General features: G+C 44.0%; 1 protein-coding gene across 1 annotated transcript; it reads right to left on the bottom strand.

Annotated features, from left to right (window-relative positions):
- Positions 1 to 1969: 1969 nt before the first annotated feature.
- On the bottom strand, positions 1970 to 26890 carry NUP188 (nucleoporin 188). Its single transcript, XM_033077517.1, has 44 exons — positions 26830 to 26890; positions 24984 to 25038; positions 24324 to 24397; positions 24016 to 24100; positions 23328 to 23408; positions 22876 to 22920; positions 22205 to 22297; positions 21961 to 22080; positions 21442 to 21653; positions 20909 to 21023; positions 20487 to 20687; positions 19725 to 19814; positions 19113 to 19178; positions 18448 to 18567; positions 17845 to 17971; positions 17582 to 17737; positions 17108 to 17234; positions 16403 to 16490; positions 16248 to 16324; positions 15992 to 16106; positions 15538 to 15658; positions 15286 to 15352; positions 14745 to 14873; positions 14489 to 14622; positions 13983 to 14089; positions 12988 to 13194; positions 12429 to 12598; positions 12044 to 12113; positions 11319 to 11386; positions 10515 to 10710; positions 9937 to 10014; positions 9536 to 9621; positions 8866 to 9011; positions 7590 to 7771; positions 7012 to 7212; positions 6273 to 6365; positions 5979 to 6137; positions 5654 to 5791; positions 5176 to 5250; positions 4285 to 4494; positions 3503 to 3634; positions 3303 to 3373; positions 2981 to 3110; positions 1970 to 2815 (listed from the first exon to the last, which is right to left on the bottom strand). Exons 1-44 carry the CDS (start codon positions 26853 to 26855, stop codon positions 2645 to 2647), a joined length of 5214 nt encoding a protein of 1737 aa, XP_032933408.1. The 5' UTR covers positions 26856 to 26890; the 3' UTR covers positions 1970 to 2644.

Genomic DNA, 26890 nt, shown 5'->3' with positions numbered 1-26890 from the left:
AAAGCTGCTCATCCTTCCTGTCCCACCTGACACTCCCAACACATTGCCAGCCTTGTGGTTCCCTTCCCAGCTGACACATCTCAGTTGTACTACAGCTTCAGGGGCTCTGAGAAACAACAGCTCCTCCTGCACCTGAAGCAAAAATAGAGTAGAGTAGGATGACTTCAGCTGCTGAGAGACCCAAGTGCTATTCTAGATCTAACAGACTTTTTAGTTGTTATGGAAACTAGATCTGCTGCTAATCTAAAATCCTAAACTCTTGTCCCTAACACCCAGCTTGGAAGGAACTCCTGGGAAAAGCAGCTGTTGTAATGCAGCAATAATGCTTGGCTGTTCTAATTAAAGAGAACAGGGAAATCAAATGATGTTGCTGTTCTGGTTAGTTTAAAACTGCCAGGACTACCACTCTCATAGTCTTGATCTATTAGAGATCTACCCCTGCCTATTTCCCTTCCAGCATGTATATTTTCCCTCAGGCCAGTGACATCCCTGTTCCCCTGTTACTGCTCTCCTTGGTACATTAAAGCAACAGCAGCTTAATGAAGCAGAAAATGGTCTCTTCCCTCAGAGCAGCCAGAAGGAATTCTCTTGCTGGCACCAGCACTCTGTTCCCTCTGCAGTAGAAAAAAAAAAAAAAAAAAACATGGAACATCTATTGTTACTGCTGACTCTATACAGGAAGGTGACAGTTGTGCTGCTTCTTTGCAGATGTCAGGTGTCCTAGGGTGACAGTCACCCTCACCCTAGGACATCAGGGGAGCCCCCCTTGGCTGGATCCTCTCTGTGCTGAGGGACAGGGATGACTCAGGACTGAAATGCTGCTGCAGCTCTAAAACACAAGTAACCAACAGCATCCACTGCTTTTGCTGTCTGGCACCAAGGGCTCCTGCCAAGCACCACCAACTCACTCTGGTGCTTGAATAAACATCTAGAAGAATCCATTCTTGTTGAACAGCAATACAGTGATGAGCACACTGCAACTTCCAAAGCTGTAACAAAAAGCAAAGATCCCGAGCACAGCTGTCAAGTAACAGCCTCTGCAATAACTGAACTTGCTTAGATGGACCAGATTCCAGCTTTGCTTCCCCTCCCCTTGGCAGCCCTCATCCATTTGCTGTTTCTGCACAGGTTTTCACCTTCAGCTCTCCATGGTCACACCCAGTTCCCCATAGCACAAAGTGTTTCTGGTTACAGGCTGCCCCATCAAAACAGCATTGGGTTTAGGACTGTCACACCACCTCACAAGCCCCTCTCCCTTCTACTTTTAGACTTTACTTCAGCCAGTTCAAATCCCTCCAAAGCCCTCAGGGCACATGACACTAGAGCAAACAAATGTGCCAGGATATTGCCAGCACTTAAGCTTACAAGGTAAAAAAGCCTAAACAACCTCAAAGCAAGATAATCTCATTTTCTAGCTCTAGTCTCTTAAAACCATTGAAATTAAAAAGGTTCTGGCTGGTAAGGCAATCAAGTGTCTATGTAGGAAAGAACTGGTAGGTTAATAGCTCACAGCTACACTGAAATTTGGTTTCTTACCTAAGTCAGTCTAGATTTCAGGCTGTAATTTAAGCAATAATCACTGACTTTCTCTTACTGTCCTTACTATACACTGAGCCTCAGAACCTTAAAAGAGTTTGTTGATCTAGAGCTACAGCACATGATGCACCCTCACTGCAGACAGTGATTCCTGTGCAGGGCCCTCACCACCATGTGCAGGGAATCATCCCTGAGGAGTATTTTATAGTGCTGCTCACTTCAAACCTCCCACGGGTTCCTCAGCAGGAGAGTAAGAGAAAGGGAGTGGGTGTGGGGAACCCAGGGAATCAGCCTTTAATTACAGCCATGTCAGACAGCCTCTGGATTGTCACTCAGAAGTCACAGCATTAGCTGGGATTTCAGCTCAGCAGAACTACATCCAGACACTGCAGAACTGGTGCTGCTATGTCCAACACAAACCCATGAACACAGCTGCTGTCTATAAAGGTTTTAATATCAGTATAAATAGGGCACAGTTACAAAAAACTGCAAGACTGGAGCAATGGAATTTTGACATAAAAACCTTAAGTGAGGCCTTGCTCTTCAGAAACACACACAACACACAGACTGCAGGGTGAAGGGAAGGCATGAGCACACATACACCATCGTGCCTTGAACCATTCAGTACAAAAATAGCAGTAGAAAGATGGTCTCTGAATTGCTGGCTGATCCCTTGGGTGTGCCTTAGCTGGACTCCACACAGGAGACTCAGACTGCACCTTGTGTTAGGAGCAGAGTTAATACCCAGCAGAAAGCATCTCCTCTCTCCATCCAGCCACAGCTTCCCCAGCTGAGGTACAAGCTATAAAAATAAAGGTTTTGACTGTTCAGTGCTTGTACCCAGCCAGGGTGCTCTGGCAGGCAGAGCGAGCAGACTGTGCACGTGGGCTGGTCAGTGGAGAGCCAGCCGGGCTCTCCTTACATTCACTCTGCTCCTGGGTGGCAAGAGTTCCATGGGATCTCACTGCTCAGGTGACAGCACTGCCCACACCTGGCCTCCCTCCCTTCCCAGTCCTCATTACAGCTCTGCCAAAGGTGATGCCTTCTGTGGTGGACGTGAATTGTTCTGCTGCAAGTCCTGACAAGGGAGGCGGGGCCAGGACAGCATCTATCTCTGCACGTGCCGGACAAAGGCCTGCACGAGCTGAAACAAGGGCTCCTGCCCCTCTGGACCCAGCTTGGAGGCAGACTTTCCTTGGGGAGAGGGAAGGACCCCGCTGGCAGGTGAAGAGGGACCACCCCGGCGGAAGTAACGGGACAGGCTGGAGAGCAGCGTACTCTGAAATTAGAGTTTGTAACAAATCAACTTCCTTCCACCACAGCAGGGTGCTGTGGCACAGCAATGTGCCAGAATGAGCAGCCCAAGGCTGTTCAGTCATGCTGGGAAATGGGCAGCCACAGACAAGACACACTGAACAGTGAGAGGACAGCACGAGGTGCTCACCAGCTCCGAGCTGAGCTCCTGCTTCATGCGCTGCTTGTCCCGGGGGTGCACAGCCGGGTCCCGCAGGTACCGCACAGCCTGCGAGATCAGCAGGTAGAAACAGTTCTCCATTGTAAACATGAGCAGGGACCTGTGCAAAGGAACACACATCAGTAGAAGCCAAAAAGGTCAGCACACTCTGATTTCAGGGTCAAATAGTTATTGGGAGACTTTATGGACAAGGGATGTATGAAGAAACACAAATTCCTCTAAACTTCAGTTCTGATCTGAGGAGCTCAGACTGCTGCTTGGCTGTAACTACATCAAGTAACTGGAAACTTACTTGAGGGTTTTGGTTCCCTCTTGCATATTCAGCCCTGCAGCCTGAGGGAAAGGTTCTTTCTTCTTATCCATCTTCGAGGGAAAAAAAGACAGGCATTAGAGACAGGAGATAAAAAAGAACTACTCATGCTCCTCAGGGTTCCAGTTCAGTGAGCACTCTGGGGTCACTGCCGTGCTCCCAGTCACACAAAGGGCCAGTACCTCTCCCAGCATGTTCAGGGCCACGTTGACTGTGGCAAGGAGGGTCCCAAAGGAAGGTGCAACGTCCGAATCAAAGGCTGGTGTGGTGAAACTCAAGACAAAGAGCACGTTGTACTCAGCAAGGTCCAGCGACTATGGAGGAACAGAAAGAGGAGTGAGACCCTGGAGGCCATGAGTATGGTGTTACCATAGGAAAAGGAATACCCAGTCCCTTATCACACTTTTTATATGGAGAAAGAGAAGCACTATGATCATTTCCCAAGTCTCAGGTGTACAGCTGGAGCAGTAAAGTGTCCTGTACAGCACTGTACAACCAGACTCCATGGCTCTTCTCACACAGCTGCCATCACTGACACACCAAGGTACTAGCTGCTCCCAGAGGCACAGGACATTGCCTACCCAACAGTTAGCAGCAGGACACTGCCAGAATCAAGGATTAAACCTTCCTTTTCTGAACCTGGAGACCAGGTACTGGGTCACAGCACCATGGGACGGTGACAAGAGGATTTTTCCTGAAGAGTGATATACTGGAGGTACAAACCAACCGAGTTATTGTCTGCTCCAGTAAGGCCACACATACACAGCCTTGTGTAGATCACACAAAAGTTCAGCCAAGTCTTCCCTTCACACTGTGCAGTGCCTGACTCCCAAGGCAAATTCCTTGTCTCCTGCCTTTCTGCTCTGTGCAGAATAGCAGACAGTGGGGTCACTGTACCAAGCAGGACACACAGACCCAGAATATCCCTGGAAATGCTGGGAACTCCCCCCTTTGGAGAACCCACCTGGTCAAGGAGGATCTGGCAGACATCAGGAGTGAAATGACGCAGGGCAGCAAGAGATTTGCTGAGGATTTTGAGGAGGCTGTACTGCACTGTGAGCAGGGCCTTCTGCTCTGCTGCCTCTGACTCGGGGCTGGGGTGTTTGGAGGAGGCCTGAGGATTCCGCTGCACTCGGGGAGTCACACTGGATGGAAGGGAATCGCCGTTTTTTGTCTGTGGAGAAAGAAGAGAGGAAGTCTGGAATACAGATGTGATTATTCTGCACTAAGACAAATGTTTTGAGGAAAAAAATAGGCTGTGAACAAAGAGAATGAGGAAATAAGGCACCCAAAGTCTGTCACTTGCTGAGAATCTACAGTTGGTGTGGGCTGGGGAGACACTGCATTGCAGGCAGGCAGCTGCAGAGGCTGTTTAGGTTCCACACTCAGGAAAAAGAATGATCAACACTCCAAGCCTGAGCCATGCTGAAGGAACACTACAGCAGCAATGCATCATCTCCACTTCGTGCATTTAAAGATGTCCCAAGAACAAGAACTATCTCCCTTGAACAAATTAAATCAAATCAAGGACACCAGGTCAACAGTGGCTCAATTAATGGCACTCCAGAGTCCTACAGCAATGCAGCCTCCTTATGACAACAGATCATTCAGCACAGGCTGCTGGTTATCCAGGACTGGCTTTACACAGTCCAAAGGTTTTCAGAGCTCAGACCACTTTCTGCACATTTTGTTTTTGCTGTGAAAAAATGCAAATCCTAACTGTTGATGGATGTCAATAACCACCACAAGGATTATTAATAATCCATTCAATATCTAAGACCATTTATAATGAACAATGCTCCCTTCAAAGAGGCTCATGCAACAATTAACCTAAAGATTTGTGTAGGATCCTCACCTGCAGGTAGTGCTGGAGCATTTTACGGCTGTGCAGGAGGGAGGTACAGGCCTGGCACAGGTAACACAGATTTACCTGAAAGAAATAAAGTCAGGGAGAAATCCCAGAAAAGCTCAAAGTCCATCTATTCACTGCCACTGCTAGAAGCTAGAAAATCCAGACAGCACTGTGATCATAAAGGATCCACACAGTCCCCTAATTTCCCAGTATTTCTTTGAAATCACCTGGCACTAAGAACTGAAAGTAGGTCACTGAATTCCCCAATTTACTTTTCCAAGTTACCACTTCTCTCTCTCCCAACAGTTACATCTCCTCACTCGAGACAAGGAACTGACAGAATGGGCAGTTAAATAACCTAAGCTGAATTCCACTAAAGGAGTGGTAATAATAAAGTGATACAGTGCCATTTTCTCTTAAAACAACCAAATCCCTGCACTCCAAGGCAATGTATTACCCACAGCAATATCCTGATTCCTACCTGCATGTCCCTCATAAGCTGTGGCAGGTGGAAATGCCACTCCTTGGTGAAATTTGAGAGCTGAAGAATGAAACCAACAGTGTGATCAGCCTCTTCCAGACAGGCCAAGCTCTGCACAGTCCGTACTGCATTCAGGCACTGGGAAGGAGAGAGAAGTAAATCAGGGCTGTGATAAGGGACAGATGGGATAATATCTCATCCTCCTCTGAGTTATTTCCTCTGTAACCCTTCCTGAGGCAGGAGTGACTTTTCAGTGTTTCTGCCCTTTCTGACTCATTTAGAGTCAGAGGAACCAAGTAGAGCACAGAGGCAGCTTGTGGCACACCTGAAGGATCCTCTCTTGATGGACACCCACAAAGTCCAGTGCCTCTGTCAGGAAGTTGTATCTCAGTGTTTTGAGGAGACGTTCCATCAGGGACATGGAGAGGCGATAGACCCCGGGCCAGGAGGGGGCATCCAGGGACTTCCGGGATGAAGCAGATGTCTGAACAAATCACACACAAAAATAAGTGACTTTTTTTCCCTCCACACCATTCTGGCAGTTTCCAGCCACAGCCCGTGAGGGCATGGGAAGCTCCCTGGGTGCACTCCCAGCTGGAATGAAGGAAGCAGCACCCACCTGAATGGCTCCATTGGTGCTGAGCTGGTACACGCTCAGGAGGGGCAGGCAGACGCTCTGGGTGACACCAGCTCCAGCCATTGCTGCAGCTCCCTACAAGAACACACTGCTGTTGGAATCTGTGCCTCTGCTCTCTGACACTGAAGAGACTTGTGTTGCAGTAGATATTTCTGTCCTTTGCACTGTCACCACCCTTTTACAGAACTGTCATCTACACACATCTCTGTCATCTCTCTCTGTTAAAAGTTCAACATGAAGAAAAGCAAAATCGAACCTGTATAACTGTATTCAGAATTGCATTTATCACCTGCTCTGGTATGTACATTATCTTTGCAAAGGGCTTTGGAACAACCTTGTTTTGAATTAAAGCCCCACACAAGTTGAACTTGTAATAGATAAAAACACTTTATTAAAACTAATGAAGAAGCAGGTTCCAACAGTCAATGCTTGTTTAACAAGGGGGTATTTGCATTGCAGAATCCACTCAGTGAAAGTGCCTGCTCTAAATGACAGGTCTGCCTGGCTGGCTCAGCTCCTCCCACACATCCCACTATGGAGAATAAGGAAACTAAGCACATGTACATACAGGATCTGCTGTTTGCCAGCCTCCAAAAATACCCCTTTATCTACACCTCATCATTCAGCTGCATCACAGACAGGATAATGAGGTAAAAAATGAGGTAGACTTTTCTTATTTAAAGTGTACAGCTGTGTGCTCTCATTTCTCTGCATCTCTCACCTGCTGAGTCCTTGCTAAGGTCAGCAGCAAATGTAACGAGGCCTCTGTGAAGTGAAGGTTTTGTTTAACTCTCAGGCTGATCTCCAGTGCAGCAAAGATGGTAGGAAGCACAGGGACTTTCCTAGTAATCTGCAGCCAGTAGTCCCCATCTTCATCCACTTCACAGAGCTCCTTAGCCAGGTGCAGACCCAGAACACACACCTGCAGTGACAAGGAAAGGTAGGTAGGTACAGAGTTGTACCAAGACAAATCTCAAAAGCATTTACCAGCACAACCTGAAGTTCAGTCATTTTCAGAATCTCAAATGATGGTTCCTGGTATCCCTCACACCATCTGTTCATCTCCTGGCTGCATTAGCACTCCTGACAATGTTTTTTAGGACACATCTGAAGAAGAGGCAGCAACAGCCAACTCCCAGAGTGATGTGAGCCAAGAAAACATCGAGTAACTCTGGAATAGAAACTGCTGAAACTTCCTTTGATGGCAGCAGGCTACAAGGAAAAGTCTTTCCAAGCATCATGAAACTTTTGTCTGGAGAGAAGAGACAAGACTGCAGAGCAGATGAACAGGTCCTTTACCCCATCTCGCTGGTCCTTGTGCTTTACTCGGGAGGCATCATCAGTCTCCATGCTGTCCTTGTCATCTGCAGCATCTCCCAAGGTCAGGCTGTGCCGTGTCTGGTCCAAAAGCGCAATGACCTCATCCTGGAGAGTCTCACACACACTGAGCACCAGCTGGGGGTACTGGGGGATGTCATTCACTGTGACACACACAACAGACACCAGTTAACACACAGTCCTTGTACTCAGCTTCCCAGTTTAACTGGTAACATCACTGAGCCACAATTCTTGGAATTAGCATTAATTCTGTTCTCATTCAAAACCTACAAAACAACGTGAGGAGCTGTGACTGAGTTAGATGTTTATGTCTAGGAGGATATATTAAGGGATTATATTCATCTTGATAACAAAAGCATGCAGTTTTTGTCATACAAAGTCATATAAACTCATGACATGTCAAAACACAAATCAAGCACTCCTATGGACAGATTATTCCACCATAGCAACTCCCACCCAGTGCTCCAGACTGCTGGTACCAGCCTATGCAGATTGGGTGCAGTCTGTGAGTCCATATAAATACTACATTCTTGTCAAAATCATTATAATAAATTGCCCCACCTTTTACCAGTATGACTAGAAATTCAACAGCAAAGAAAACAATTAAAATCAAACCAACTCTCCACTTCCTATTTATTTTTCAGAACATACAGGTTTGCAGAGCCAAAGCAGTGGAACAAGGAACACAGGCAAGTAACCTGACACACTTTTAATCACAGTTGCCTTTGTATATGTTGCACAGAGAAATGCTGCCCAGATTCCACTGAGGGTCTTCAAGTGCTACTGCAATGCCAGATGCCCCACGAGGGACAGGAGTAATGACCAGACTGGTTTCTATGGTTTGTAACAAAATGTACCCTTTCTTGTGCTTGGGTCTTTTGTTACCTCCAAGTAGAAATCCATGTCAGAATCTAAGCTCTACAGTCACTCAGAGAGCCTGACTTACACATCCACTGAGCTGTTTCCAAAAACATACAGGAACCAAACTGATCAAACACAGGTTATTGTCAGGGAAAGACAAGAGAAGGGAAGAAATGGACACAGAGTGAATGAATGATGAACCTCACCTCTTTCCAAAACTAGCTAAAGAAAAGAAAAATAATAAAAGAAGTCCCACAGGCTGGTGACTACACTCAGCACCCTGCACTACTACAGCACCATGAGTTCACCTTGCACATGTTGGCTGTAAGGCATATTCAGCCCTGGCACCTTGACACCTGCACATGCACCACCTCACCTTTCATTTCCTTCATTTGTAGAACAGTGATAAGAGCTGAGAACACTTTGGCTTTGGTTTTCTCCATCATCTGCTGATCTGCCTGTAGTACTCCCTCCAGAATCTGCGTCAAGGAGTTTATGATTTTATCCACAGAACTCAACTCGCTGACAACAAAAAGGGAGAGCTCTTCAGATTAGACAAGATCCCTCAATAAATATATTGGCTTGAATGAGCTGTGTGGATCATAAGTTACATGACCCCAAAAATAAAAGCAGCTCTTCAAAGTAAACTTTAAGTCACCACCTGGATCTCACTAAAGACATTTCACAGAATGAGAGAATGCATTTTCCCTGCCTTGTGAGAATCAGAGTGAGAAAGCAGGACTAACTATCACAAAAACCAAATCCCTGCACTCTTTTGCTACTTTTGACCAGCAAGTACAAGACCAAATAAATTGCATTGCTACCAGAGATTTCCCACAATTTCAGCAACAACCAAAACAACCAAGAGACATTTGACATCCCAAAACAGAATTCAATGATAAAGTTTCAGTTTTCTCCCCAGATCACTAAGGGATTCTCACTAGAGCAAAACACTTCAACATAATCTCCCAAATTTTTATTTAAACATGATCTCCCAAGTTTTTATTTCTAGCAGTGACTAATAATTATCCAAACAAAATACCCACCTTTTCCACTGCTTGAGCAGGATCAGAAGGAGGGTGCACAGCATAGACCCCAGCTGCAGACAGGGCACTGACATGGGAACTTGGAGCTAAGGAGAAATACTGTAAGAGTTACAGCTGGAACAGTCACATGTAGAAACACTTCAGAAATGCTCAATCCAAGCACCACCACCAGGTTTGTTCCTCAGCAGAACTGAGGGGACCAGAGCCAGGACCTTCACAAGGTCATTTAGTGATTACAAGAATGACACATACAAAATAAAGATTTAAGCAGCTCATCAGTTCATGGAGAGAGACTGTTTCAGCCCATCTAAAAACCCCTATGATGACAAAGCATCTGCAGAAATAGTGCAAAGAAGATAAGCACTTAGGAAATGAAAGAACTGATAGGAAGCAACACCTACCAAAACCTTGGTGCCATTTAGCACATCCAGAAACAACTGCTGATGAACTGCAGAATCACTCAGATGCATGATATCAGCCTAAATCAACAAAGATAAAGAACAGTCAGAACAACAAAAGTTGCATCTTCTAAGCAGCTTAAAATCAGTTTGCTGTTTTAATTTACTTTAGGATTCCATCAATATTATAGCTGCTGAATTTTACAGAAATCACTTTAGTCCTACATTAACATTGAAAAGAAGTTGGCAATGACTAATTGCTTAACTGAGCATCCCGGCCTCACTTGACACAGGAAAAGCTTGTCAGGATTACAAAATTACTTAGAAACCCTCTAAAAATTATTTACTACCTCCCTCCTCTCCTGAGAGGACAATATGCTCATTTTGATCAAACAGAAAACATCACCCACTCTAACCTCTTGCACCATGCTCATGCCAACCTGTACTGTGCTCACACACACCACAAAACTGAAATTAAAAAAGCAGTGAATTCTGCTCAGGTGGCCCTAGGAAGCTGCTGACATTGTATTATTCAAAATGTTCATTTCAGACTCTCATGCAAGATAAGAGGCAGCCCTTACATGGCTTGTGGAGATGATGAGCAGCATCCTCCAGGCTGAGATGAGCATTTGGTACTCGGTGACAGAGGCACAGCTGGTGCCCTCGGTCTCTGCCACGTGCTGTGCCAGGGACTTCACGTACTCTGACCAGTAGGCAAAGCGCTTCTTGGTGGAGAAATTCTTCAGAGTGTCTTTCAGGGACTGATCCAGAGAGCCCCTGACCAAATCAAGAGGAGAAGTTATCTTCATTTATTCTTGGGTCAGTAAATATACTTCTTCTGAGAGTCAGGAAGGAAAGCCAAGGACACAGCTTGCAAGTGAAGGTTATTCCACATATTTGACCTGTGCAGGGAATCCCACTTTTTGCATCAAATGAGAAGGAAAAACATGATCCCTGAAGAAATTTTTTTTTTTTTAAAAGCAGAGATTTTAATTAATCCTGACTTTTTAACATATGAAACAGCTGTTACTTTCAGGAAAATAAATCAAGTGGGATAAAACTACTAAATGTGATTCAATCACTACAGGTCTACTTGGCTTAGTTGACAATTCGTTTTAATAAATACTGTATATTCTTATTTCAGGATACTAGGAAAATATTGATACATTCTCACCTAAAGGCTGCAGAAGAATTTTAATATTTTTCTGCAATTAGTGATTGCAAGAATCTCAAATGAATGCAATGTGTTCATGAATTACTCCCAGGTTTTCACAGGATTACATGTGCTTTGCCCATCAAAGCCCATAGGGTGTATCAAGAGTTAACACACACAGTTTAGGTAACTAAAAAATACAGGGATGAAGGAAAGACTACCAAAGACTCACTTGACAACATAGTAGATCTCCAAGCAGATGATTTTCATTATTAAGGCACAGGTATCCAAGACACTGAGCTATGAAGACAAAGAAAACCCAGGCAACCAAAAAGAAAAAGAAAGAAAGAAAATAAATAAATAAATAAATAAATAAATAAATAAAAATCTGAGCTCCACAGGGTAAGTGAAGTTCTGATTTATCCCTACCCATCCACTAGGAATGGCTGACACTCCAGTTCTGCAGGAGACTTATTTCTCCCACAATTGCAATACTTATGTCATTGTGACCACAGACTGGTGACAATAAGGACAGAATACTGTGCTCAGAGTTCAAACTCTTGAGTGAGAGCACAGGGCTTTCAGAATGAAGGGAAAAACTTGCACAGAAAGGAAGAACAAGAACCTAATCAATTCCTCCATGATCCCAGTCAGCCTGAGCCCACAACATGGATGCACTTCAGACAGCACATCTTCTACAGTGTTACCACAGCTGCCACACAGCTATTTTTGTTCCACATGTGAATAAATAGCAGAGAATTTCAAAAGAGAGTTCATGGCTGCCCAGTCTCTGAAAAGCCACACAGCACTGACTTCATCTCCTGCCCATGTTTAACCCACTTGGTCACAGCTCCCTTTAGGAAGCTGCAAGCAGAAGGAACAGCCATACAAATCCCTTAGAAACCTTTTATGAGAGCACATAAATAAATCTCTTCATTTTGTTTGGATGTAACTCACCTCTGATGATTCAGAAGGTGGAGGAAGGGTCCCAAAGAGGGGATTAGTTAAATTTTCCCAAAACTTTGGCCTAGAAGACATAAACAAAAGTATTATCAGTTATCTCCCTCATGCCACATGCCTAGCAGCATTTTGAGTGTTCCAAACTTTGTAGAAAATACACTTTGGTAAATATTAGTTTATTTAGCTTTGTATAAAAGAAACCAAAATATATTTGCTTCTGACACACTGAGGCCTCTCATCTTTCACACTTAAAGCCCACACACTGCATACCCTCACCACACACTGACAACGATGCAAATGTCCCTGAAAGGTCTGATAAACCACAGAAAGAGTGTTTTGGAGAAGAGGAAGGAAAATGCCTTGTCGAGGAGCAGCAACTCACTTTGTCCTCAGCACCAGCATGGCGCTGTCACGACGGTCCTGCCACAGCGCGTGCAGGAAGGCGATGGCAGCGCGGTGCAGGAGGGGAGGGCACCAGTACCTCTCCTGCTGCTTGGAGTCAATCAGCTCTAACACCACTTGGAGGCAACTCCACTCCCCCAAGCTGAATTCCTAAAGCAAAAAGAGAGAAGAGGTTACAAGAGGTTATAATGCTGGAGAATTATATTGTCCACTGTAGCCAAATCTTTAGTTTTCTCACTGCCAGAGTGTCATGAAGGGGTGTTTTAAGGTCACTTAAAGAACAGTACACGGAGTGAAGAGAGCAGGTCACAGGCACCCTTGGTCTTAGTAGATGTTTTGTTGCTAACTCAGTATCTGCCTTGAAATATTGGGGAAAGTTTCCCTTTGGTTACAGGGAAAAGGGAAACTGGGATGGCACCATATCCATTAAATACAAGTACAACCTGCACTTATCTTTACATCAAGCACCTCAGGTTACAAGTAAGAATTATCAGATTTTAGCATCCAGTGAATCCTCAAGCAAGTATCTGCTACTGTACCTTCGACCCATCACTGCCATCCTTTACTTCCAAGTTCAGGAACAGCTCAATGAGCCCAGGCTGTGTCTCCACTGCAACTGTGAGGAACTCCAGGATCATGACCTTGATGCGCATGTCCTCGATCCTGCTCTGCAGGTGGGTGAGGAAGGCGTCGCGGATGGCAGCAGCATCACTGCCCAGGCAGGCATACACAGACATGGGAGCAACCTGAAACAAACATCAGAGGGAAAAATAAACATGTACAGAATGCTTCATTCTGCATAAAGTGTGGTTGTATTGAAACTCAGAAATATTTCATATTGAATCTATGAACCTATCAAAGTAAGTTGTCATTAAGGAGTAAGAAATGTGACAAGTGATCCAAATTTTCCTCTTGAGCAATTCTACTCTATCCTCACCTATTTATCAAAGGTTACAAAAGAAATAGAAAAAAAAAAAAACCAGTTTTGGAATTATATTTCTTAAAATAAATAAGCCCATATCTGGATTTATATGCTTTAAGAAAGCTACAAATATTCAGACATTTAGCAGACAAAAAGAGTAAGTGCAAAACACTTCATAAATCTAAAGTCTACTTTTACCAATCCAGAAGTCTAAAAGTTGAAAGGTCCCAATAAAAACTTAAATAGGATACTCTTCTCAGTAAGATGGTAAAATTCCAGGTAGGAAGGTCTAGGAATTGTATTTAACAGTGTGACTTGAGAAATTGCTCAAAAATTGAGAAGAGAACAAATATTTTGAAGAGAAAAACTTCATTCATGGGCTACCCCCAGTGAGTGCTGAGTGACTTCTGAAGATCACAATCAAAAACTAAAGGATTCTTTTGATCATTTTTCATGTGCCCTAACTTACAGCTGTCAGTCCACCCTGCTTTAACTGACTTGCACTAAGCTCCCTGATACAAAAAAGCCTGAGGAAATTATTTGCAAAAACTTCAGTGGAGGAACAGTCACAAGGGGAGAAGCAAAGGAGCACTGGTGTGTGTCCTGTCTTACTGTAGCCAGTCGTTTGAGCAGCTGGATGGCCAGGCGTGGAAGGGCAGGGTCATGCTTGTGGTAGATGTATTTGGCCAAGACAGCAATAAGGTTGTTTCCATGAGCACCTGGAGAGAATACAAATAAAATTAAAGAAAAGAAAAAACAAATGTACCTATTTACCAAATAATGATTGGTATAGCAGAAGATGAGAACTAAGTTGGCCTCCCAAAAGAGCATGGTATGGGTCCAGCCAGAGGCATTAACAGCAGCTGATTTAGTATATTTTGTAATTACAGTAATCTCATTACAAAGCAGCAAACAATAAGCCATGTTTGATTAATCCTTTAAAAGCCGTCCCAAGGGGAAGAATGCCTTAGAGGAGGGAGAAGAGGCCTTCTCCCATCGGTAGCAACCACTTTTTGTAACCTAGAAACCTTAACTAGTGCTTGTGATGAGACACACAGTGCCATTTGCAGATGAGGCAGAAGCAGAGCTGCCAGGCTGGCCCGGGGAGCAGCACCCACCATGCTGAGTGAGGGCCTGCTCCAGGGGAGACACCACGCTGCTGGGGGGCTTCAGCCGGATGACGTTGTTGGTAACGGAGAACGCCAGCTTGACTGTCTGGATCAGCAGCTGCCCCTGGCCTTGGGACTCATCACTGCTTCCAAAGAGAAACCAAAGTAAGGAACTGTGCTCACAACCAGCATAACTCCATCAGTTACAAGACATTTTCACTCAGAGCCAGCACAGGAGCTGCCCAAACAGCCACACCCCACTCACCTGCTGCACTGGGAGGCCATCACCATGTCAATGGTGTCCACCCCAATTCCCATGATGTTAATGACAGCTTGCCCTGCCTCTGTGTTGGCCAGGCTGAAGATGCACAAGGACTGCAGGCTGGGGGCATTGCTGTGACACAAACACAGGACAGTGTCACCAGAACACTTGTGGCATTTTGCCACACTGTACTTAGAAAACTACAACAAAGAAACCTCATTTCTACACCCCCACTGATCCTTCCTTTACTACTCTCCCCTCTACTTTCAGAGCACACTGAATAGGAAAGTGGATGGCAGTCTGTCCCAGGAAATCTATGTATCTTTTCCTTTTTTACCACAAGTTCTAGAAACCAATGTGATTTGCTCTGTCCCTAATCTTTTGCACCCTTCCTGCACTCAGTAATGCAGCAGAGCTGAAACCAGCACTACACAGCTATGCCAGCTCCCTCCCAGTCATTTGAATTCAAAAACTGAAACAAAATGACAGTGATTGCTGCAAAAAGCCAGGCTGGTGCAGGTGTGACACCTCTCACCTGTCTTACCTGCTGCGAGGATCCATTTCAGGGCATAAGTTCAGGATAGCATGGATCAGCTGCAGAATTAGGCACCCTAAAACACAGATGAAATGGACTACTTAATTTCTGAAAACTTTTGCCTTGTTCCTAGGATTTCCAAACGAATCACAGTATCTAACAATATCACGAAATGGACAGTGCAAGTCCCACATGGCTGCTAGGAAAAAAAAAAAAAAAAAAAGGCCCTTCCCCTTCTACTCCCCCTTTTAACACCCTTACCAATTTTCTCTCTCACTCCATGAGAGTTGTATCTCCATTTGTGGTAATTTGGTAACATTTCCTTCAGAACAAACACGATGCAGGGCACCAGGCCTTGGCTCTGGGTGCTACCAAGTTGTCCCTAGGAGAAACAGAAACATTATTTAACCAGGAGGGGGACTTTTGCAGGAAGATTTTCCTTATTGTCTTTGAAGTGTGTGAAAACCATGGAACACAGGAACATAGATTTACAAGCAATTTCTAGTCTGTTGTAGTCATTTGAGATGAGTCAAAATGGTTTTTTGTAAGAATCAGATCAGAGAAAGCACAAACAGCAGTGCAGAAGGGAGAGTAAAGCAAAGATTACTGAGAGAGCCCTGCTGCACAGAGACTGATCTCAGACATGGCTGAGATCACTTTTACTTCTCAACCAGAACAGCTCAGAGCTGGTGTCACATCAGAGCACTCCACTCACCCGGACCAGAGTTGTTACCAGGTTCAGGAAGGAGATGGTAACACTGTACTCGCCTTGGGGCTGTTCCATGCTCATCAATAGGTTTCCATAGCCCCCAGCATTCATTCCCTCTGCACTGTGGAATGAGCAAGAGAGGTCATCACATGAATAGCAGGATTCTGACATGAGTGAGAGATGTCACACTGGCAAAAAGTTCTTATTGTATTTCATGAATTGGTTAGGCAAAAAAAAAAAATGGGTTGGGGAACATAAATACCTAATCATGTGATTCATACTGGACAGTGGATTGGCAACAAATGGCAAGAACCCTGTGTGGTGAAGGTCAGTCCAAACCTGCAAGAGAAGAGGTACAGATACTCCTCCTCATTTACATGTAAATGTTCTATTCTCACTAGCAGGTCCTTTCCTCACCTTGGCTGGCATCCGAGCAGCCAGGACTGTCAAACAGTTGACACAAGAAGCAATAACATCCACAGGGGGAGAGATTACAGTTGTTAGCCTACAAAAGAGAAACAGCATGCATGAAAAAAAGCACTGCCACCTGTGGTCTAGTCTGGCTTTTTAACCAAAAAGCTTCTTTCCCTCTCACTGAAGCACATATACATAAAATTTAAGTAGATAAATACAGACACCAGAGCCTGCACTTTCAGTCTAGACTTGCCACCTCCCCCTCACACCTGAGTCAGATCAATTTACTGCCAGAGCAAGGCTGGCAAGACAGCAGGTTGTCACAGCAAACAATAATTATACAGCTGAATATCAATTCCCAGGCAGTTAACTCTGGGAGGAGTTAATAAGTACAACTGTTTTAAAACATGTGAGTTACTGCTCTAATGCTATGTTTTATCCCCCTTTTATGGAAATACAGCTACTAATCAAATCTGACTTTAAAGGGATAAAATTGCACACCTTTCAGGAAAGAAGCAGAAGAGGGGCCATTCTGCTGCATTAAAGCATTAACTTCTGTGTAACCAGAACAGTTCTGAGAGCTGAACAACAGTCTTGGGGAGTTCAAGCATTGACACACATCTTGGGGACACACATCTTGTAAAGCTCTTGGCAAAATAAGCAATCAGCTCTCCTTCTAGGTCACTCTATCTGCTGTCAGTGACTCACCTCTGCAGGAGCATGTAGATTCGTGATGTGATTGGCAGAAGACAATCTGCTATTGATACATCAGTGCTGATGACTTTATGAACCAGATCAATTATGGGCTTGACCCGCTGGCAATGCTGAATCACATCTGGGTAAAGAAAACCAAACATCAGAATGCAAAATAGTACTTCAGCACATGAACAATGCCCATTTATCTTACCACATATCTAGATGATTCAAAACCATCCATCCCCATATTAAAAAAACATTTGGTTATCTATTCCAACTTTTTCCTCATCTAAAATGTATCTCATTTGACTACATGTTCTTGGCCTTCTGCAGTGCATTTTATAGAATAATAATCATCATAATGCTTCTGAGAAAATATCCCATGCTCTTTCAAAAGTACTCAGAGCTGCTCAGTACTATTACTAACCTCAAATTGACACCAATTAATAATTATTTATTCTCTTTTACACTCCCAGCCTGTCTCACCTGCTGTTGACACAACATGGAGCAGCATCTCAATCTCACAGGTGAACAGAGTCCAGCTGCTGTAGGAATACTCCCAGCGTACCAAGTAAGCCCGATCATCCAGCATCACTTGGCCCACTGTTCCCTGAGGTATCCGGAGATTTGTTTGACCTAGTCCTAAAGATTGAAGAAGCAGGTGAAACAAAGTCACAAATTTACCCATGAGTTAGAAGCTAGGTAAAGAAAGAGCTAAATTCCCCAAAGCATTTCAGCAGTTTCCTTACCAAGAGGATAGAGGAGCTTTGGAGCCTGTCTTCGCCACAGTGTGCCGTCCTCATGGGAGATCACATCTGGGGGTTTGTGCTTGTACAGCTCAATATAGAAGGACATTTTATCCAGGAAACTGTATACCTGCATCAGAGAGAGCTTCAACAACACAGCCAAAGAGCCAGAGCTTCTTAAAAATTTAGCAACCAGGTCATTTGCAGGAACAGGCAGGTTTACTTGCCTGTACAAGTAATACAAAATCAATACATCAACCTACATACAGTACAGCATTTAATACATCAACCCTACCAAAACATTATTAAACACACCTCATGTTCAGACAAGTCTCATCTAATTAATCAGGTAGGTGCCACCTAAAAAATCAGCATCTTAATCTTCAACCATTAAAGTTGGAAAGTTTTCTAAAAGCCAGAAAACAGCATCCTGCAACAGCACACAAGTCTGAAGGAGCCGTGTCCACTATTCTTAGACAAAAATTTATGTCTGTTACCTAAGACTGTAACTGAGATAAGTACACATGATGGAAAGGAAGAATCACAGATCATATCATCCCTGACTTGAAATAAATCATCTCCCAAACACCAACAGAGATCCTGTACCTTTTTTGCTGTAGATTTATCAGACACAAGGGCTTGGAGCAGCTGAAGGAGAGGAGTGAGAAGATGGGGGAACATCCCACAGACACTGTCGAGGATAATACCCAGACCTGCAGTAGGTTCCTGGTGGTGCAAACAGAAAACACATGTTTTATTACTAAAAAGAAGAGCTAAAAAGGTCTCAGTTTAGCACAAGGTTACAGTTCCTTTTTAAGCTGTACATTTAACATTAATCATGCACAAAAGTATCACTCCAGTGACTGGAGATCACACTTGCACAGACTAAAGCATGAGGCAGTCTGCAAGTATAAGGCAAGAAGTAAGACTGTAAGGCATTACATATCATCCTGATTCTGTGACAACAAAAATAAGCACAATGCTTTTGCCAGCAGTTAGTTCAATCCTTGCAGCCCCAGCCCTGCTATCAACTATCACCTATATTAAAACTCGTTCCAGTATCCTTTTCAAGTGTAAAGCCAAGGCTGTACCTAAAAAGCAGGAAAGGGCAAAAGTAAATCAAAGATAGAGGTAAATGAACATTTGCTCCTCAGGCCCTCCTAGAAACCAACTCACTAAATACAACTAGCCTGTTCCTTTCCTAAAAGGGAATCTTGTATCAGGTCTTACTTATAATCAAGGTAGGTCAAACAAGTTGCAAACACACTCACCGTCTTCCAGAAGAGCTGAGGAATGCTGGAAGCTGCCAGAACTTCACATGCAGCATCAATTATATCCTACAAAGGAAGATGGGATGGAAAAAATCAAACCTACTTTATACAGGAGGATTTTGTCCCAACCAGGTTCTGCCACATCCTGGGAATTGAAGTTTCTGTGTTTACCTACCAAGATGTGAATACTTCCTGAAGCCAAAACACAGCCAACACACCCACCCCAGACCACAACCTAAAGCCATGCTCCTCATCATGAATGAACAACAAATACGTCCACAGTATCTGCAGAAGGCTGTAAAATGTCCAGTCCAACTCAGAAATTGAGTTTGATTATTTCCATAGTTTTAGGAGAAACAGATCAATGAGTTTTCTATCCATAGGACTTGAAATGCACTATGTGCTCTTTCATTACTAATCTGCCAGTCCGTAGAGGTGTTTACTAGATTTGCATGGTGCAAATGAAGTAGGAAAACCAGCAAATCAGTCATTTGGGTCTACCCAAGCCATATAAAGTTTGCAGTGTGAATTACAACTTAATAGGCAATTAGCATCAGTTATGGCAGGTTATTTTCAATAATGTAACAAATGCAAAGTGTCTTGCATGCTTACCTGCTGATTGCCCAATGTATGTAATTCCAATGATGTCAGGACAAAGGAAAGAAGGCCATAAATACACATACAAGCTGTGCTGGCAGTACACTGCAAAGAAAGAGTACACAAGACTGTTATGGGAAAGACTACAAATAACCAACATGTTGTAACTCTACTCAGTCTGCTTTACACACCAAGTAACTGCCTTTTTATTTATCAGCAGAACAGGGAGCACTCATTAGTTAAGCTCCACATTAACATGAAATATTTCTGAAAGAAGTCTTGCCATTACCACTATCACTAGAAATGCCTTGCAGGCATCAAAATAAAAAAAAAAAAAGAAGCACTCAACATTTCTAGGAATCAAAAGGATTTGCTTACACTGGCTTCTGTCTACAAAGCAGTTTACCCTAATACACCATGCTGTCTAATGAAACCCCATACAGAGACTAGTGCAGTTAAATCATACAATACTCAAGATCCTCAATGGCAAATACACTTATAGAGGCAAATAAAAAAAATTTGATTAACTGGAGTCTATTCTGCTCAAGAGAGATGTAGTTCCTTGCTTTACAAAGCTTTTCTTAATTCTCTAGACATAACAATCTGTTTTGTTCCCACTTGATTTCTGATCCTCACTGGAAGAAGATTAAGATGACAGAACATGCTTTACTGCATCTTTGAAAAGAACACTGGTTCAGTCATCTGCCTCCCACCACAGCTGTACATCAGGAGCAGTCAGACCTTTAAAAGCTTTTAAGTACAACTGAAGAAACTCACATTCTTGCCCCCACTGCTGAGGGATCGCAGCAGCTTTGTCAGGTACTGGAAGACATTTAGCTGGATAGCAGTGCTGCCCATCCTCCTGATGATGTTTGTGGACTCCTCTGGGTTTATGGTGTGACGGAGCAGAGCCCAGGCCAAAAGCACCGGAGCGTGATGTGAGACATCCCCTAACTGCAGCAGCTGATTGTCCATCTCCTGCCCAGAGACAAACCAAAAGCAAAATAACTGAGATCTGAAAGTAATTCATACTTAAACACATAGCTGATTGCGTCCTTCTCACGGTATGTGGATGCTAGTTTCTACAATTGGCCAACAAGCCCAAGGACCAGAAGTTTACAGACACAGCAGTGCCTGGGTAATCACAGTTCTGTATTGTTAGGCTGGAGGAGGGGGTGGTTGCTCTGCCAGTGTTTTACCTGGTGGATGTGCTGATTGTTGGCCAACTTGTGCTCCTCTGTCCTGTCATCCAAAGCACGCTCATGGAGAGAATCGATTTCCATGCCTTCCACCAGAATAAGAGCACTAAAGTAGCTACAGGCAGTAGAAGAATAAAAACAAGTAGGTCAGAAACTTTATTTGAGAATTCAGGTGAGGCTTTTTTAAACTATAAGAGGTCAAAAAGCAACCTTTAGTTTGCTTTGTTCAGCTTTCTTTGAAGCAATAAGAAATTACAAGAAATGAACAGTACCTAACCCAAATTTTGTCTTGGAATGCTGGTACAGGACAAATTACAACCTTCAGAACTACCTTTTCTGGCTGAACAGACAAAAAGGTATCACTGAAATTTGAAGATAGCTTTTCCACCTTTACAGCTCTCTGCCATCAGGATGTATGGCAGGATTCTCATTCCCCCTTTGAGTCATGGCCCACACAGAATGAATACATAATTATAAATGCACAAACAATTGTTTTGCTCCCTACCCACTTCACAAATACACACAACACTTACCCAATACGATCCACGAGGTGATCCATGCTCTCATCTACCAAATGTCTGTTGGTCTGTCTGGTGCCAAATCCCTGCTCTTTGAACATCTTTGCAAAGGCCAGGAGCTCCTCAGGTGACATTTCAAAGTATGCATAGTAGAGGAAGATGACTTCCAGGAGCATGGACTGCTCCCGAAGGCATTGCACAAACCAGCGGGAGACCTGGCGTTCTGTCTGCACAAAGCAAAGTTCCACCATCACACATCAAAGCTCACGGGGCACCCAAAGCAGGCAGAACCTGAGAAGTGTGCAGGCATTTCAACAGCCAGCAACTGTGTCAATGGCAAGGGAAGCCACTTTAAGTCCAGAGAGATCATGGATTTATTACAAGTAACAACAGGTTTCATGAAACTCTGAGCAAAAGTGTGTTCTGTTACAGAGGAAACAAATTTTATGTTATGACCAGGAGAAATGTCCTGTTTAACTACATCTGTACAGATGTATTTTCCAATACACTACACAACAGTAAGAAACAAAATACCATGAGATTTCCATGTGTTTCCCATGTAGGAGCCTCTGCTTTGTACAGCGCTTCAAACTGTTTGCGGTAATTCGGAACAAGCTCCTTGTCCAACTTTTCAATGCACTGGAAGTACTGAGCCTTAAAAAAAACAAACAAGTCCATGAACTTCTTACAGCACATTTGTGGGATTTTACACAAGAAGGGAACTACCCCACAGTTTCCATATTTAGCCTGTTGCAATGACATCACATCCTGTACTCACTGTGTAAGGGTGTCTCTCATCCTGGAAATAGGTGAGCAGGTGGAGGACGCAGCGCAGGATGCAGATCCTCTCCTCGTAGTAGTAGTCAGCCAGCTGTGAATGTGAAATGCCATCAATACCAACCTGGCACAGTGTCCAACTCCCAGCCAGCTCCCTCTCCCAACCACTGCCAAGGCCTTCACCACAGGAATACAGAGTTACTACAAACTGAATTTCAACTGAGCAGTTCTGAACTTGGGGGGAAAAAAACAACACTTAATTAATGTTACAGAACTCAGTCTAGCATTGCCATAATGACAGGTCTGTAATTACACTGTTAAGTGAGAAAACACAGAAAAGAAAGGCAAAAAGACATCCCTATTACTGTCTGCCAGAAATGATCATCAATTTTGACACGTCAGACAGTGACACACAAGCCTACAAGCTTTGGAAAGTAAGGCAGTGTACATCTACCCAGCTAAATTCCCTAATATCAAGGCTAAAATGTCATTTCTGTAGCATCTACTAACACTCTTCAAATCTACATGTGCATCCCTCAATTTCAGAAGCACCTTCTAAAATCCATCCTTTATGTGAAGGAATGCTTCAATTATTTCAAGATTTTCCACAGAAATAAAGTAGGTTTGCTGCCAACAGATCTTTTCCACAGAAAAGAAATGGAAATTACTAACCTTCAGCATCAGAGCCTGACTCTGCCTTTCATCCTGAAGAACTGTCTGCAAACAAAATACAACAAAATAAATAGCTACTGGAGAAATACCTACTGACAGAACACATGTTCACAAAATGACTGACACAAATAAAAGACAATTTTTCTTTCCAGATCATTTGGAAAGACAGATTCCAAAAGCACAAAGCCAAAACACTCATTTCTAACGACATATTTATTTCTCAGTTCAACTCTCATTCCCAGATCTGTAACTTTCCTGTATTCCTGTGACAGAGAGAGGAGCTGAGTTCCTGCAGAGATCCAAGAAGGAAGAAATAAGCCTGGATGCAGCTCCAGAGAAGAAAAGCTACAAAGCCATTTCCCAATTAGTACTAGGACTCACATTTGCATCAAAAAACAACTGTTATTAAGGAAAGACGTGGAGTAAATACAACATAAATGGGAGCTATGGACCTTCAGGGAGTCTCTTGTTCCTCTGTAATCCTCTTGAAGATAAGATTGTAACAACTGCACACTCTGCTCTTCATCCAGACCCTGAACAAAAGAAAGAGAAATTATGTGAAATTAATAAAAGGCAACTGAATTCATTAAAGATTAAGATTCTCTCCAAACACTCAGGCAGCTCTTCAAAACAAGTAACATGCCAAAAGAATATTTTTGCACCAGGCAGATGCTTTAATCAACACTTCTTTAAAAGTCAAATACACAAGGTTTAATGCCACTGAGCTGCAGTTTAACTTCAGCTAAAGGAGCATCAGTCATTTAAATAAAGGTACCACCAGCCTCTGAACTCTAAAAAACAGAACCTTGCAGGTAAACTGAGAGGATGTCAAACAAGGAACTGATTTAAGGGACATCAGCTTCTTAGCTGAGCAGTTACCATGGAAGAATCTAACTCAGACCAATGGCAGGTGGTTGCTGCTGGAAAGGACCAGGAAAATCACAGTATCTCAAAGTTACTCATCACTTTGGAAGTGTGAGCCTAGAGCCTCAACATGCACTTCAACATCTTTTACATTATTTTGAACTGAAAGGACATTAAGTTTCTCTCTACTCAACATCACAAGGGTTACTTCAGTATGAGAATCTAGTAACAATTAATTCCAGGGATTAAAACTAATCCAAGAGCAGCTTCACTCACCAAAAACTTGCTGACCCTCAGACCCAACTCTTTTAGTGGAGCAGCTACATCTTTATCAGCTTTAACTTTTTCTGCTGAAGTCGCACTAAAGTGAAAAGAAATTTTAGTCATTAAAAATTCAGCAATCTCAAGGAAAAAATTAAGTAGGCATAATTTCAAAGTTCTCCATTGTATCAGTTTACACAGAACATTTGCTTTTTCCTCAGTGACCTTTCAAAATTTCATACAACAATATTCTGTAACCTTTCTTTACTTACTAGGAAACTCCCCATTAGAGATTCATTTCTAAAATCAAGTAGTGACTGTACCTTGGTGGTTTGTAGTATGAGAGTCCCTCTAACAGCCTCTGCCAGTGCTTGTTCAACTCTGCAGCAATCTGGGCCTAAAACAGAACCAAACAGACTGAACAGACTCCTCGAAGTGCATTACCAAATATTAGATCTGTTAAACTTCAGCAAAGCAAAGAAATTCCACCACCACAAAGAGGCAGGAACAACACAAGACAGGTGTCTGTGGCTCACAGTGATTCCAGATGCAGAACTGAACAGGGCACTGAGCTGCACTCCCTGTTCCTAGGGAGGGTGGGGAAAAGGGAGGCAATGCACTGGGTTTAGAAACATTTGGATTCCCAACCTCTGGGCAAATTCATGAAAGCACAGGCTCCAGCCCTCGAAATAAGACAGCAGTTGTACCACACATGAACACCCCAGGGCAATCCAGGCAGCAGCATCTGTGCCCACTCCAGAAAAGGAACCACCTTTTCCACACACCCTTCCAGGTAGTTCATGTAGTTGTAAACAAGTAGAATAAACAAATAGCAAAGGTATGGGAACAAAAAACATGCTGAGAAAGAAGGAAGAGCAGCAAAAAATATTTTCACTCATATTCAAAGTGATGTACAAATAATGTATTTGGCCACGGAGCCAAATAAGTGATGGCCAAACCTGCTCACCAGGGCATGAACTTACTGGTTCTCTTAAAGCTGATCTGCCCAGCAGAATTGTCCATAATTCTCTGCTGCTCCTGCAAACACAAGGAAAAGGTGGAGAGCATTTTAATGATGAATGTTATTCCAGGCTTTCTTTTAGCTTACACTTTTCAAATCTGCAATTACCTTGCAGCAAATGACAGTGCAATGCAAGAAAAATTATTTAAGGAACATTAGCTTTTAGATGTTGTAGAAAAAACAAGGAAAAACCCAGAGAGGGTGATAACTGACACAGCAAGACCTGTGAATTCATATCAAAACTTCAGACTGATATCAGGTTACCAGCACAATTTGCTATTTAACATTTAAGGCTCCTAAGAAGAAACTTAATGAAAGCATAGAGCAGTATTTTATTTATAGCATTTACATTCAATGCTCTCCTTTAAACAAATTCTTCCATCAGTTTCATCCTCCACTCTAAGCAGAGCATAAACTGGATGAAGTGAAAAACTGCACTGTCTTTACAGAGACACCAGAACATTTACACCCAGCTTCTCATTTCTTAGTGAGAACTCTGCAGAAAAGCCAACCTGCACTACAAGGCATTACAGATCACATCCTGACCCTGGCACATGCACTTGAAAAAAGTCTCCCTAAAATATCCCAGAGGAAAAAATATTGGCCAAAAGGAGTACTTGATTTAGACACAGAGGATTTGTTAGCAACGTATTGCAAATGAGGATTTAAACACCCCACCTCCCCACGCAAAGACTGTCTACACAAGAACACTCATTGCCTTATTTTTAGAATAACATTATTCAAATAACTCACTGTGGCAGTGAAAGTCATCTGCAACTTCTGACATGTGGTGACACTTAATGAATGACAACACCTGTTATTTCCAGCACACCCATCAACACAATTCCTCCCTGCTCACTCCTTGATAGCTGGGTGCACTTCTCTGACATGAACCTCTCCAGCCCACACAGAGCACCCAAAGGCCCAGAATTTTACCGAGAATCGAACAGCAATGCAAAAGAAGCAATTCAATGAATCCCAGGTTCAGTGATCATGTCACAACGGTGCCTTAATTTGTCTTGAGCACAGTTTCTTTCACTTATTGCCAAATCTGAGCCCCAGCCCAGCAAAGACAACCCACCTACTTTTCACTCCCTCACAACCTCTTCTGTGAATAAAACAGATCATGGTTTGTTATCCCCTCATTAATAAAGCTCCAAGACAGCTAAGGAAGGGAATCTCCCTGTCATTAATTTAATAAAAATCAGACACTAGGGAAACTCCAGAACATAAAAGCGTTATATAATAAATGACGAAACGCGTGCTCTGGAGAAAGGAAACCACCGAGCTAAGGTGATCATTGAGGGATTCACTGAATCGCTTCCGCTGCACATCTCCACGTGTGTTTTGTGACTCGCACGTCCGCAGGAGCCGCGCGGGAGGCGCAGCCGGGCCTGGCGCTCCCGCCGCCTCAGGGAAGAGCTGAGCCTGTCGGGCACCCCGCGAAGGGAGCGCGGATCGAGCCCCCGGCCCCGCCAAAGCCACGGAGTCCTGCCCAGTCTCTGATCCCGCAGGACAGAACTAAATAATCACAAAATCCCCGCTCCTCACTCCGCTCTGTGAGGCCGGGGGTCCCCGAGCGTCCCTCAGCCGGGGGGCGGGGCCTCACCGCGCGCGCGAGGAGGGGGCGGGGCCAGCCCGGCGCGCGCCCCGCCGCAGTTAAAACCTCCCGGCCCGCGCTGCGCCCCCTCCCCGCCAGCCCCTCTCAGCCCCCGGTCCCGCGGAGCGGGGTCCGCCCGCAGCGAGAACCGGAGCTTCCCCCACGCTGCCCCCGCGTTCCCTCCGCCCGAGCGGCCGCGGCCCCGCACCTCGCGCTCAGCCCGCCCGCCGCCATCTTCGCTCCGTTGTCACGTGACCCAGCGCTCGCCT

The sequence above is a fragment of the Catharus ustulatus genome, chromosome 21, assembly GCF_009819885.2.
Source record: "Catharus ustulatus isolate bCatUst1 chromosome 21, bCatUst1.pri.v2, whole genome shotgun sequence".
In the NCBI taxonomy this organism is placed as follows: domain Eukaryota; kingdom Metazoa; phylum Chordata; class Aves; order Passeriformes; family Turdidae; genus Catharus; species Catharus ustulatus.
The sequence above is the reverse complement of the archived record's forward strand: the minus strand, read 5'-3'. Positions and strand labels throughout refer to the sequence as shown.